A 12,757-nucleotide genomic window follows, 5' to 3' on the forward strand; every position below is an offset into this window, starting at 1 on the left:
TCATAACAATGTAGCATTGCATCTTTAATAATAAAAAGTTAATAGGGGCATCTAGGTGGCTCAGTGAATAGAAAAACAGGCTAGAAGATAGGAAGTCATGGGTTCAAATCTAGCCTCAGACACTCCCTAGCAGTGCAATCCTGGGAAAGTCACTTATCGCTCTTCTGCCTTGGAACCCATAGATTCCAAGACAAAATTTAAGGAATTTTTTTCTTTAAATTGGGAATTAATTGGTTATAAATATTTCCTAGATAACTGGGCATTTCATTATTTTTAAAAAGACTGATTCCTGGGGAAAGTTTTTGATTGTAGGTATTTATAAGGGTTGGGCCTCAATGGCACAAACCATGTAAAATTTCCATGAGGCAGTATTCCCTCATTTGTGTGCCCAAAATTGTATGCCAGTTTATATAATGCCATGCTCTTTATTATCTACAACCACATGCACTCTTAGTGTAGGCAACAGGGTTTAGTAGAAGAAATGATGGATTTTTGAGTCAGAATTGGGTTTGAATCCCAGTATTCAGTGGTCTTGGATAAGTCACATTATTTCTCTTTACCTCAGTTTTCTTTCCTATAAAAAGAGGTGTTTAAACTTAACAATCTCTCAGGTTCCTTCCAACATTAAATCCTATTCAATTATGTTATGAGAATTCCAAGGTTCACAGTTTTGAGCCTCTTCTGTTTACTTGTCTCCTCATATTCTCCTGTTGGCCAAACCAGGAAATTATATTTGGTAAAATTCCTACTATTCATTAACATCTTTTGAACCATATCTTCAGATGCTTCTTTCCTATGAACCATCTATAGCAACATTGGCAAAGGTTTTTGAGTCTGAGTGCCCAGAAAGCCCCCCTTCCCCATTACAGGAGAGCACTGAAGGGGGGAATGCTTGCTTTGAGTGGCTGGACAGAGGGGCAGGGCATGCAAAAAAATGTCCTCAGATGCTGGGAAGAGGGGGACCAGAGCAGCTCCCCAACCCATGCCAGGGGTGGCAGGTATGCCAACACCTCACCAATGCTGATCTATAGCATCTCTTTAGTGCCAACTTTGTATAGCCTAGGGATGGAGGAACATGATATCAGAGAAGGATCAATGTGAAGAAGTTTTGGAGGAGGCCAGAGAGAAGAGGATCAAAGACCAAATAGAAGTGTTGGCTTTGTCAAGGAAGGCTACTTTATACTCTGAGACTGAGGCAAAGGAAGAGAGTAAATCAAGAGTTTTTGCTGTATGAAGGAAGGAAATGAGAGAGCACTTATTTGATGATTTCTATTTTGTCAGTGAGGTAGGAATTGAGATCATTTGAGAGGATTAAAGGGAAGTTGAGGTCTTTTTTTGATAAGAGAGATTTGGAACCATGTCAATTGGAAATACAATTGGGATTTAATCAAAGATGATTAAAAGTCTTGCTATGCCATGATGAACACTCAGTTAAGGCTAGATAACAAAGTGAAGTGACTTCTTCCAGCATGAGCCTAAGTATAGATGTAAAGAATGTAAATTGTGGTTGATCTACTGTACATTTCCCTTGTTATCTCTTTTTAGCAACCACATATCTTCTATACAGAGAAGATGATGTAAATCTATGACATGATACAGTATAAGAGAACTGAGTTCAGTTCAATTCAATTTAATAAATATTTCACAGAATCCTAAATATAGAGATAGATAGATAGATAGATAGATAGATAGATAGATAGATAGAGATAAAGACCGTCCAATGACACTAAAATTTTACTGGGTTGTTGAGGTTTTTTTAGTCCAAAACAACACCCTTTATTGGATGGAGGGGTCAAGGATGGTGCTACAAGGAAGGGGGTGCTATATGTCATAGTCTTTTGGGATGGTGGCATGATAATAAATGATTACTCAATGACATTTCTACTAGAAAAATTATCCTCTGTATAGTCTATGCCCAGGGAGCTGAGCAACCAGTCCACCACCTTGTGTTGGGGACTCCACAATAGCTTCAGCAGAGTCCATCTCCTTTTATAGGGGCAGATGCATTGAGTTCACTGAATTCAATTGAGACACTGAGTTCAATCCTCTCATTTTCTAGATGAGGATATTGAAGGCTAGAGAGGGCAAGTGACTTGTCCAGAGTCATACAGTGAGTAAGTGTCCAAAGCAAAATCCAATCTCAGGTGTTAATTCCTTATATATAGCTTGCTTTGAATATATTTGTTTACATATTGTCTCTCCCATTAGATTATAAGCTCTTTGAGGTCAGGAACTGTCTTTTGTCTCCTTTTATATCCCCAGTACTTTGCACAGTGCCTGGAATATTGTAGGTGCTTAATAAATGTGTACTGATTGATTAGTTGGTTGATTCCTAACTCTGGATCCAATGTTCTATCCACTCTTTCACAAAGAAGTGCCAGGCATTATGCTAGACACTGACAAATATAAGGCAAAAATAGAATAATCCCTGCCTTCAATGAGTTTACATTCTACAGAGAGAAAGAAGTGTGTATATAAATAAATATAAAATATATATAAAGTGAATACAAGTAATTATAGAGAAGCATTAAAATGGGAGAATCGGGAAACTCTAGCTGGGTAGGAAGCACTTTGAGCTGAAACTTGAAGGGAACTTAGGGATTCTAAAAGGGTGAGGTGAGAAAGAACATTCTAGTTATAGTAAACAGACTTTACTATTTTCTAGTTCTTTCTCTGCCATTACTAGCTGTATGACATTGGTTTAAACTCTAGGCTTTGGTTTTCTCATATGTAAGAAAGGATTACACTAAATGATCTGAGTCCCCTTCCAACTCAAAAATTCAATGACTCTCCCACCATGATTTCTGGAAACACATCATTGTCACCTTGCTCATTTCTCAAACAGTGGGAAAATGGAGAAAACATTGGTGTACAAGTTTCCAACAATGGTAGATGACTAATTGTCTCTGATTCTTCACAAGTGGAAAAATACAAAAAGAAAATGTTTGCCCCATTTTGACCTTCAGACAAATTGCCAGCTGATTTATCCAGTCCTAGTCTGAGGGAACTGTTTTGATTTGCTGAAATCCATCTGGGGAATAAGCATAAATAATATGTGTTTGAATAGCCTAATTCAGTGACCCATTTGACAGTGATGTGGGCTAACATGTTGGACAAACTCTGCCAAGTAATTGTACATAATCAAAAGAACATGGAAACAATAGCTACTTGATTTGAATAGGGTTATCGTTCATATAAGGTATATGAGTTGCTTGGATTCATAATTATGAGAAAACTCCTCACATCAGTCTTTAGACATAACCTTGGTACTTGGTTGTGAGTCAGTCTCTGGACAGCAAGTACAGGTGGTTCAGTTTCCCAGCCACACAGGACAAGGTTCAAACAATGCTTAATTTCCACACTCGTCTTAGAGTCTGCTCAGAATAATTAGGTCAATTAAAATTGACCTAAGATTGCTCCAGGGTATTTAATATATCATTAGCACCCCATTTATAATAGTGCTAAAGGCAATGAAGTATCCACATTAAGTCTGGTATTGGTTATATGTATCCCTGAGAGTGTGGGACTACCAAATTATCTAGAGTGGCAAATTAGCAGAGTCAGAGACAGAACAAGAGAGATAGGAAGAAGAGGTGAAGATTGGCCTAGGATTGACCTAGATGATCTCTGATCTAAATGATCTCTAAGATTCCTTCCTGCTTTAAAGTTATGATCTGTGGTTACACCAAAATTATTCTCTTTTAGACATAAGATCAAAATAGCTCCACCTTACTTATACCAAGTGCAGTAAATTTCCCTGGTTAACACTTCCCCCCCCCCCAAAAAAAAGGATTATAAAGACTAATTAAATGGAGAGACAGGAGGGCATAATGGATAAAAAGTTATCCTTGGAATCAGGGAGAACTGGCTTCAAGTCCTGGCTCAGACTGTGTGATCCTGGGCAAGACACAACTTCTCAGAGCTTCAGACAACTCTTAGGCAATACTAAATTCTTTAGACAATTCTAAAAGTTGCAAAGTACTGACTTATTGACTTTAACTGGTAGGAATTTCCCCAATTTGGGAATCTTCTATATCAATGATATGACAGATCCAGATCCTATCTTCAGCTCTCATCCATATTTAAAAGGGATTCTAAAATTTTATTTAAATAATTTTATTTAATTTAAATAGATTAATTTAATTAGATTATTTTATTTTTAAAATGTCATCTCTTTTTAAACCAACATTCCTTGCCTCCCAGTGATAGCTTTCTCTACTCATTGGAGGATATTTTACATAGGAAAATAAAGCACCATGCTTAGACTGGAGTTTGCTGAACTAGTCTTCTCTTCCAGAGTCATTGATGCATGCCTTGTTGGTGTATGTGGGTCTAGTCACTAGATGTCATTCCCATGCTCAGTTGGAGTAACAGTGATAACACTTTGTATTTCAGTAGCTGTATTTTAGCACAGACTGATGAGGAGTAGGGGAGGGTTGTTTTCCTACTTTGAGTACATCTGATCACTCTTATTGTCTTAATATTGGAGTCTTGACCAAAAGTCATGGCATTATGGTAGTTTTATTCTAAGATGAATTGGGCTAAATTTTGGTACTCCATTTGAGTACGTCTTACTTCCAGTCCTCCCACCTAAGCCATGAGAAAGACTGGTAAAGTGATAGTTAATCTACTTTTTTTTTACTACTCTTCTCCAATATCCCTACATACACCCACACACACACACACATTGCTCTGAGGGGGTAATTAATAATTTAGCAAGCAACAAAACATTCTGATGGTTAGGACTATAACTGTTTAATTGATATTAGTTTCTACAGTAGGCTGATATTTCCTTTCCTCAGGGGAATAGTTTTCCCTGGCTACTTGGGATTTCCAACAATAAAATGGATCAATCCTGCAGACACCCAAAGGCCATTATTTTAGTAAGAATGATATTGGGTGATGGGTTTCCAGCAAACACAACACAGTAGCCATCATGTTTTAACCACTGACATTTATTTAGTGTTTTTAGAACTCATACATTATAGGATAAATTCTAATTTATAACATTATTATATAATAGGCAAATATATAATACAATAAATTGCATTTGTACACATAAATACAAAATTTGAGGTAGGGCCTCAAGAATAATGACTTTTTAAATGAATGTATATAATATGCACTATATAAGATATATATGATGTATCATTTATAACATAATATATTTTCTCCATGTATAGCTAATGAAAAAATATAACGACCTGATTAGGGAGCATATCTTTATTCACAGGCAATTATTTCCATAAGGAATGCCTGTATTCATGACATTACGTAAGAACGTAATTGCCAATTAACCTATTCGATAATAGGTCTGTAATAAAGTGCCAAAAAATACACAAAGGACACAAGACAATATGCATGAGACAACAGACTCTAGTTCAACACTAATTCTTATCTTAATGATGAAATACACCTATAAGGCAAATGGTAACCTGAAGATGTATTGAAAACATGGCAGGAAAATCAAACTATTGAAGTCATAAGCTTCTGCTTGCTCTCCGGTGACAAGTTAAACCCCAGATCAAAAAATGCACTCTTTCTTTGGTTGCAGGCAGCTTTGAGATGGCAAAGAAAGGGACCATGAGATAGCATGATCCTTCTGTGGACCTTGAGAGCCAAATCTCAGGACAAAAGTTCCAATATTTCATGAGCACCGGATATTCTCTTTGCAAAAATTAGGAATCAAAGCCCAATTTACAAATCTGTTTCTTCCAAGCAGGAAACTCCCCACACAAACTATGATTGGGCAAGTGGAGAAATCCCTTCCTACATGGCTCATCCTATTTGTCATTGCTGGACAATTTACTCTTTAAAGTGCCCTCAAACTTTGTTTTTAGCATTACGCTGCCAAAACATAAGCCCTGAAAAAGGGAGTAACAGGAGGTCAAATCCCCCTCAGCAAATACACCAGGATGATCTTGCTATCCATGTTCATTCAAAGCAATAGGATTCTACAAGTCTCCAGGAAAGGGAAGATGATCAGTGAACAATGAAATGGAGCATAAAGAAAATCCTGACCTTTGGCATGGACAAGTCAAGCTAACTGGCAGATAGATAGAAGGGGACACTGAGCACTGAGGCAACTGTAGATGATCCATGAAGTAGAACCTAATTCAAGGTTAGTTCAACTCAAATGAAACACTGATATAAGGACAGCCCAAGTCTGGTTCAATTAAGAGTCATTTTGTTCAACCCTTCTTTTTGAAGCATAAAGTGCTGTTGTGTCTTGCTGAAACACAAGTTGGATACATTTCTTGCATATTAAAAATACTTGGAAGACCTCAAACTAGTTAAGACCATCCAGGATTTTGCATTGAGTGTAGTTTTCATGCACAAAACAAAAAGCAGGACATCTTAACTGGTCCCAGAATTTTACCACTTTTGAGTACATAAGAATGTGGCAAACACAATTCTGAACAGATTGAAAGCTACTAACTTGCAAGGTTAATATCTGCATAGAAAGCCACAACATCAATACATTAAGAAATATACAATTATTTTCCTTGGAGGACCTTACAGGGTCACTGGTTTTTCACATATGGCTTTTTGTTTTGGGATGGGTTTCTGGCATCTGTTGGTGTTATCAAAAGAATTTCACCAATGGAAAATTACTAAGCTCTTTTGCACAACAATAAATGAACAGTTTTTCCAATGTTCTTTAAACAAATGGGGAATCATCAGGTAGTGGAGGCCCCACATGCAGTTTATGGTAATAATGTTATTTTTTTAATTCACATGTATTTCTTCCTTGAGTTGGGTGCAAGCATTTTAATACCATAGAAATATCTGTCAGAGCTGTGTACATAATTGTTGATATACTACTGACCACGTGCTCAAGATTCACGGGACTGCAGTGCCTGGAAAGAGAACTGTCTTATTTAACATCTCTGAACACAAAAGTCTGAAAGTTGGAAATGAATGTCAAAATGAAAGAAATTAAATTTTAAAATTAGAAATCTTCAGATTTGCATCCCTCAAGAAAAGTTGGGAATCTCTCCCCCTGGCACTTGTCTCTTTAAACAATTTTCACCCAAGATTTCAAAATAGCAAAAAAAACAACAGATGGCCAAAGAATAGATACCTGTGTTTTATCTTCTTGAGTAGATAAATTCTAATTAATAGTAAGGCAGTTACTTCCAACTGCATAGTTTTTAACACTATCCAGCTTTAAAAAAGTTTAACCAGCAATTAGGTTAACTTATAGTTTGGATAAAACAAATCTGGCAACATTAGAAAGACTTTTTCTCTTTTGATCACCAAAAAATCATTAGAAGAGATTACTTGACTTCTAAAATAAAATTAAAATTTTAGTCATAAAGAGGAAGAGAGAGGTGAGGGAAGAAAAGACAGAAAAAGAACCAAGAACAGAGAGAGATAGAAAAAAAAACCAGAAAATAGATGGAGATAGAATAGAAAGAGAAAAGACAAAGACAGAGAGAGACAGAAACAGAGAGAAGAAAGAATCATCATCATCATCTGCTACATGGTGTTAATTAATTTGTGGTCTTTTCTCTGACCATCAAAAAGGAAAGGCTTCTCTGATTTGGAAAGGTAATTCATTCTAACACCAAATAGATTCTCCCACCTGCCCTCCCCTACCACAGTTAACCACTACAGCCATTTGGTAGGGCCCATTCTCTATACCCATTGATCAAATTGCTCTGCCCAACCAGTGATAGCTTCTTATCAATATGGCTTTTTCCAGAAAGTGAGCACACCATGCCCCTATGAAACCCACTGGCATAGGTGAATCAACAGCATAGCTCTGTAAGGCTAAGTTGTGAGTGCTAATTTTGGTAAAGTCTCTGTACAAAGAGCATTATTCAACCTCTGTGATTGACAACAAACTCTACCATAAAGTAGGGGTGGAAGGGACCTTGCAGACTATGGGGGGGAAGGGGAACAAATCTCCCAAACTATTTTCATTTCATTTTTCACACACTGCTTAGGCAGATTTTAAAGTTCCACACCCATGTCAGCAAATGGCAACACTATTTGCCCTAGAAAAGAGAAAGTTCAGCAAAATGAGTCAGTATTTCATACAAAAGAAATAGGTTCTTTTGGAAAATGTGACATTAAGGTCTAGTTTGGGGGTTTGTTGTTTAAAGGAATGAAAGCATCACATCGATAGACATGTGTTTAACTAAATATTTACCTGAGACCCTGTAATGTGAAGACACAGAGACAAATAAAAAATGACTGAAATAGTCCCTCGGAAGGAATAATTTTAGATTTGATGCTATTATCATGGGCCAAAAAAAAAAACACTTCAAACTACACTACTCTAAAATCACCATTTCTACATTATTTCATAAGATATTTATAGGGACAGCACTACTGGTACATACTACATGAACACAGATCATTCTTTTAAAAAGCTCGTCTATGTATGTATAGGATATAAGAAGATAATAAAGGTTACAGTTTTGCTCATCTTGGTAGACATATTTTTCTCTCTCATTATAATGCAATTACAATAAGTGCTATAAATGGGGAATTCTTAAAATTGGATTGGCTAAATGTATTCTTAAAAGCTAGAGTCTTAATTGGCTTGATCACTACTTACCTAAGCTGTATTTATCAGAAAATTCTGTAAACGCAGTGACCTAGAAATGTTCTACCAGTCCAGGGACAGCATGATTGCCTTCTACTAAACTCTCCATTTCTCTATATCTTTATGACCACAGTTGGCAGTTACTGTGAGTGAAAAAAGTTGAGAGTAAAAATTAAGAAGTTATCAGTCTGTCTTTAGGAGTTTATGTCCTATATATATATAAAATATATAGACAGAGTTGGGGTAAGTCTTATTTTCCCAGAGGTCGAAAGAGAACAATATTTCTACAGCTTATAGAAAAGCATTTAGAAGAGAAGAAATAAGAGAGTACTACATTGAACCACACAGCTAAATGTTATGTTGAAACTAGAACACAGATCTACCAGGAGATTACAAAATCAGGCACAAATTATATGATGGCTTCTTGAGAAGGGATTGAAGAAAGAAAGAAAAATTACCCAAAAAGCCACAGATGTGGCTTTAGAAAGAAAGACTTAAGTGGAAGGAATAGAATTCATTTTTCAAGTTCTACATAGAGAATGAAAAATTAGGGGGTGCAGTCTATGAGACCTTTGGTCTAAATAAAAGAGACAAAATTCAAATTATTCATGAAAACTCATGAAATCAACCAACTCAGTGGTTGCCAGATATATTCACCTGGCCCCATGCAGAACATACTTTCTGATCATTGCCATTTCAATTCCCTCTAAATACATTTTGTCTGTACGCTAATTCTTTGGGGGGAAAAAAACCTCACTGAAATCATTCATTCGACTCTCCATGCTAATACCTTCCAAATTATTGGTGGCCTCATGGTTGAGGTCACAACACCTTACCACTCTGCTTCAACTCTACTTAGGCCACTAAAAGGAAACTTGCAGTGACCAAACCATTCCTCCTTGTGGCCCTAATGACTGGTGGAAATCACTTTTCCAATCCACTCCCAAAAGGTGAACAACCGCATGCTACACAAGGGAAAAACCCAATATATAAGACACCACTAACTCAAAGTCAACACTGCTTCAAGTGGTCTGTCTAGCTCTTCACTATAGCATGCGACAAAAAAGCCCTACTTTTCTAACTCTCTCTCATGCACAAAAGTGTAGGGAAATGTGGTAAGTAGGGAGCAAAATAAGGATATGGGAGGGAAATAAGAAAAAAAATCAAAATCAAGGCTGGGTTGTTGCTGCCATAAGACTAGCATTGAGTTCCCAGTTCAAAATCCTTCACTGGCAGCTTCAGTCCCAGGGAGGAAGTTCCCAATGGGTCGATCATGTTCTTATAGCGCTCTCCACGGTGCCGGGCTAAAAATGGTCCCCAGTCTGGCTGTGGAGAACAAACCAACTTGAGCCTCTGCAAGAGAACCAAAGAAAGATACATTGGTCACAGGCCATAGATCCAGGAGCCTAATACTCTTCTCCCATCATTTAAACAGACACAGAAAGGCTTTTACTATTAAACCCACCTAGTTTGTGACTCTCCCTGGGAAAGAGAAATCTCCTACAGCAAGAAGTTGTTCCTCAAGATCAGGACCAGTAATTAACTGGGCCAGAAAAGTTAAGGAGGAGATTTGCTTTGGTTTATTTGAAATTATTTACATCGCTCTGCAAGCAATACTATCATGCAGTGCTACTTAGGGTTTGTTTTGCACACAAATTTGCAAGATTAATAAAGGATAAAGACCACAGATTTTAATTAGATTTTTTTCCTCCAAAGGAAGAAAATTTGTAAAAATTTTCCCAATCACCCAACATGTTCTTCAGAGGACAAATGCTCAATTACTTCAGCTCTGGAGCTTCCACAGTGTGTAGTGGTGGCATCAAAATAAGAATATTTTCTTTAGCATATTTCCCAAAAGTATATAAATGACCAAATAAAAACCCTAATCTAAGCCCAAAAGATATATTGTCAAGAGTGAGCAAAGATGTTAATTATCTCATAAAAAAATTCTTCTCTTTGGCTCAAAAATGTGGGTTCCTGAAGTCAAGCTAAAAATAATGGGAATTATTCTAACTCTATCACCAAAATCTTTATTGAAAACTTAATTTGATTGGAGAATTTTGTATTAAAAAAAGAAAGAAAATATATCTCTGACTATGTAGAGGGAGCAATTATATGTTTATTACCTATTAAAATGAATCCGGCTCCTCTATCAGTTACTTTAATTTCCACTTTAATTATCAGTTTGCAACCTTTATATCCCAAATCAACTGTAATAAATGTATATAGCCTACTCATCAGGTTAGGACATTGCAGGCTAAGATGGAAATACCTATGACTAATACTGTGTTTATTCAAATTGAGCAGGGTTTCAGAGCAATGTGTTAAGGTGATCCACTGGAACAAAATTGCACAGTCACTAGATTTCATTAGGTAACAGTGATCTCAAAACAGGAGGTGAAACATTTCTATTGATGAAAACTGGGTTACTAACTTAGAACAATTCTCCCTCCTATATCTACCAAGGATAACAATCACATTCTAGGAAGATCATTTTAAATTAATGAATTTCAACTTCCATTCCCCTGGTCTTTTGTGCATTTTCTAATATTGTCCTGTGATTAACATTAACTTGTTCTACTTCTTGTATACCAGATCCAAAGGGATTTCTTTATTCCTAGTTCTAGTTGGCTGAAAGGGCAAGGACTCCAAGAATGAAAGCTACTCATTGCCAGTCACTTCCCTGCCCTCTAGTAGCCCATATTCTTCCTTGGGCTCCAAGGACAGTGGCCATCCTCAAAGGTCTTCTAGGTGGCAGCCAGGTTTTTGTCTGACTAGCATAATGCAATATGAATAAATTTTATTCTGACAGTGATTAAATCTAAATTTTACCTTACTAGTGGCTTATAGAAAACAGCACAATTTTTCTTATTCATTCTGAAGAGGTGTTTTTTTCACTGATAAAGGTGAATATGTGCTGCTGAATCATAACATCTTAAAACTTTTGAGTTGGAGTCTAGTCCCCTCCAGTCCTCTCATTTTATAAATGAGGAAATCAAAGCTCGGAGATATAAATTATCACTAAGTCTGAAGGTAGATGGTTTGTAGGCTCATCTGCCTAACCAAAATGATTCATGGATCCAAACAATGCTCAAGAGCCACTACATGGAATACATCCCATGTCAATTTATTGACCAGTGACCCTCATCACTTTCCAACAAGGATAGTGCCAATCTCATCATTGTTAACTTTAGTCAAACAACAGGCAGCAAGAAGAGAGAACCATTGCAAACTAATTATATTAATGTATTTCTAACATCAGAAATGATGGGAGAGTTCAGGGAGAAGGCTGGGGTAGAGAGGGAAAACTAGTGAGAAAAAAAGGAATTTGATGTGTAGTTAAAAACTAAATACTGGGATTTAAAATGCGGATGAAGAAAGAGAAGAAGGAAACTCCAGGGAAAGGAGCAGAAGCTCTGATCATTTATTCAACAGAGCTGTCACCAGGTTGAGGAATAGCATAATAATAGCTCTGCATTTGGATTGGCTGAAAACCTCCATTAGTAGAATAATACATAATAAAAATGGATTTAATAGAAAACGGTGGCAATTGTAATCACTTAATCACCAGGTCTACCTCTTGAATAAGTTTACTGAATCTTTTTTTTTTTCCTGCATAGATTTTCCTGACTTTCCCTTGGGAGGGGATGGCAGGGGAATAGAAATCCATAGAATTACCTCGATAAATTTGCCTGGAGCAAGATGCATTTTTATCACAAACATAATGGGGATCCAAATAACTGAGCAGGCCAGCATCAACCATCCAAGCACCATCGACCAATTGGGGTAACGGTAAGAGCCATAGGTCATGGGCTCCCACTGATAAAAACTGAAGCAAAGAATAAACTGGGAAGTAGGGGAAGAGGAAAAAAAAACAACATATGGTTAATGTAGATTCATAAATAATGACTTTGAGTATGTCATTCCACACATAAATGAATTAAGCTGACCTTCCTTTTGATTTGCCCAGCCCAAACTACTCATTTCAAACAAACAGCTCCTTCCAAATTTAGACCTAGAATGATCCTAGGGAAATGATTTGGCATGAGTACAGCCCTAAAGACTAATTCATCTGTGGTTCTTTCAATAAGCAGGGGCCAAAAAGCCTGTTAGTGTAGTTCTCTGCCTTTACAGTTGGGTGGAGGCAACTTGGTGGGTCACAGAATAAACCAGGAGCTTGGATTTGTAAATCTGGATCTC

The 12,757-nt window shown here is 36.9% G+C and overlaps 1 protein-coding gene across 1 annotated transcript in view; it reads right to left on the reverse strand.

Moving 5' to 3' along the window:
• Positions 1-4,937: 4,937 nt before the first annotated feature.
• The window catches only part of SLC6A5 (solute carrier family 6 member 5), a 68,707-nt gene continuing 60,887 nt past the window's right edge, over positions 4,938-12,757 (reverse strand). Inside the window, exons 15-16 of the mRNA XM_007497167.3 lie at positions 12,236-12,403; positions 4,938-9,910 (exon numbers count right to left, since the gene is read on the reverse strand). Coding sequence (XP_007497229.2) covers positions 9,755-9,910; positions 12,236-12,403 — 324 coding nt within the window. The 3' untranslated portion in view covers positions 4,938-9,754. The remainder of the gene's footprint in view (positions 9,911-12,235; positions 12,404-12,757) is intronic.

This window comes from Monodelphis domestica, chromosome 6 (genome assembly GCF_027887165.1).
Source record: "Monodelphis domestica isolate mMonDom1 chromosome 6, mMonDom1.pri, whole genome shotgun sequence".
Lineage (NCBI taxonomy): Eukaryota > Metazoa > Chordata > Mammalia > Didelphimorphia > Didelphidae > Monodelphis > Monodelphis domestica.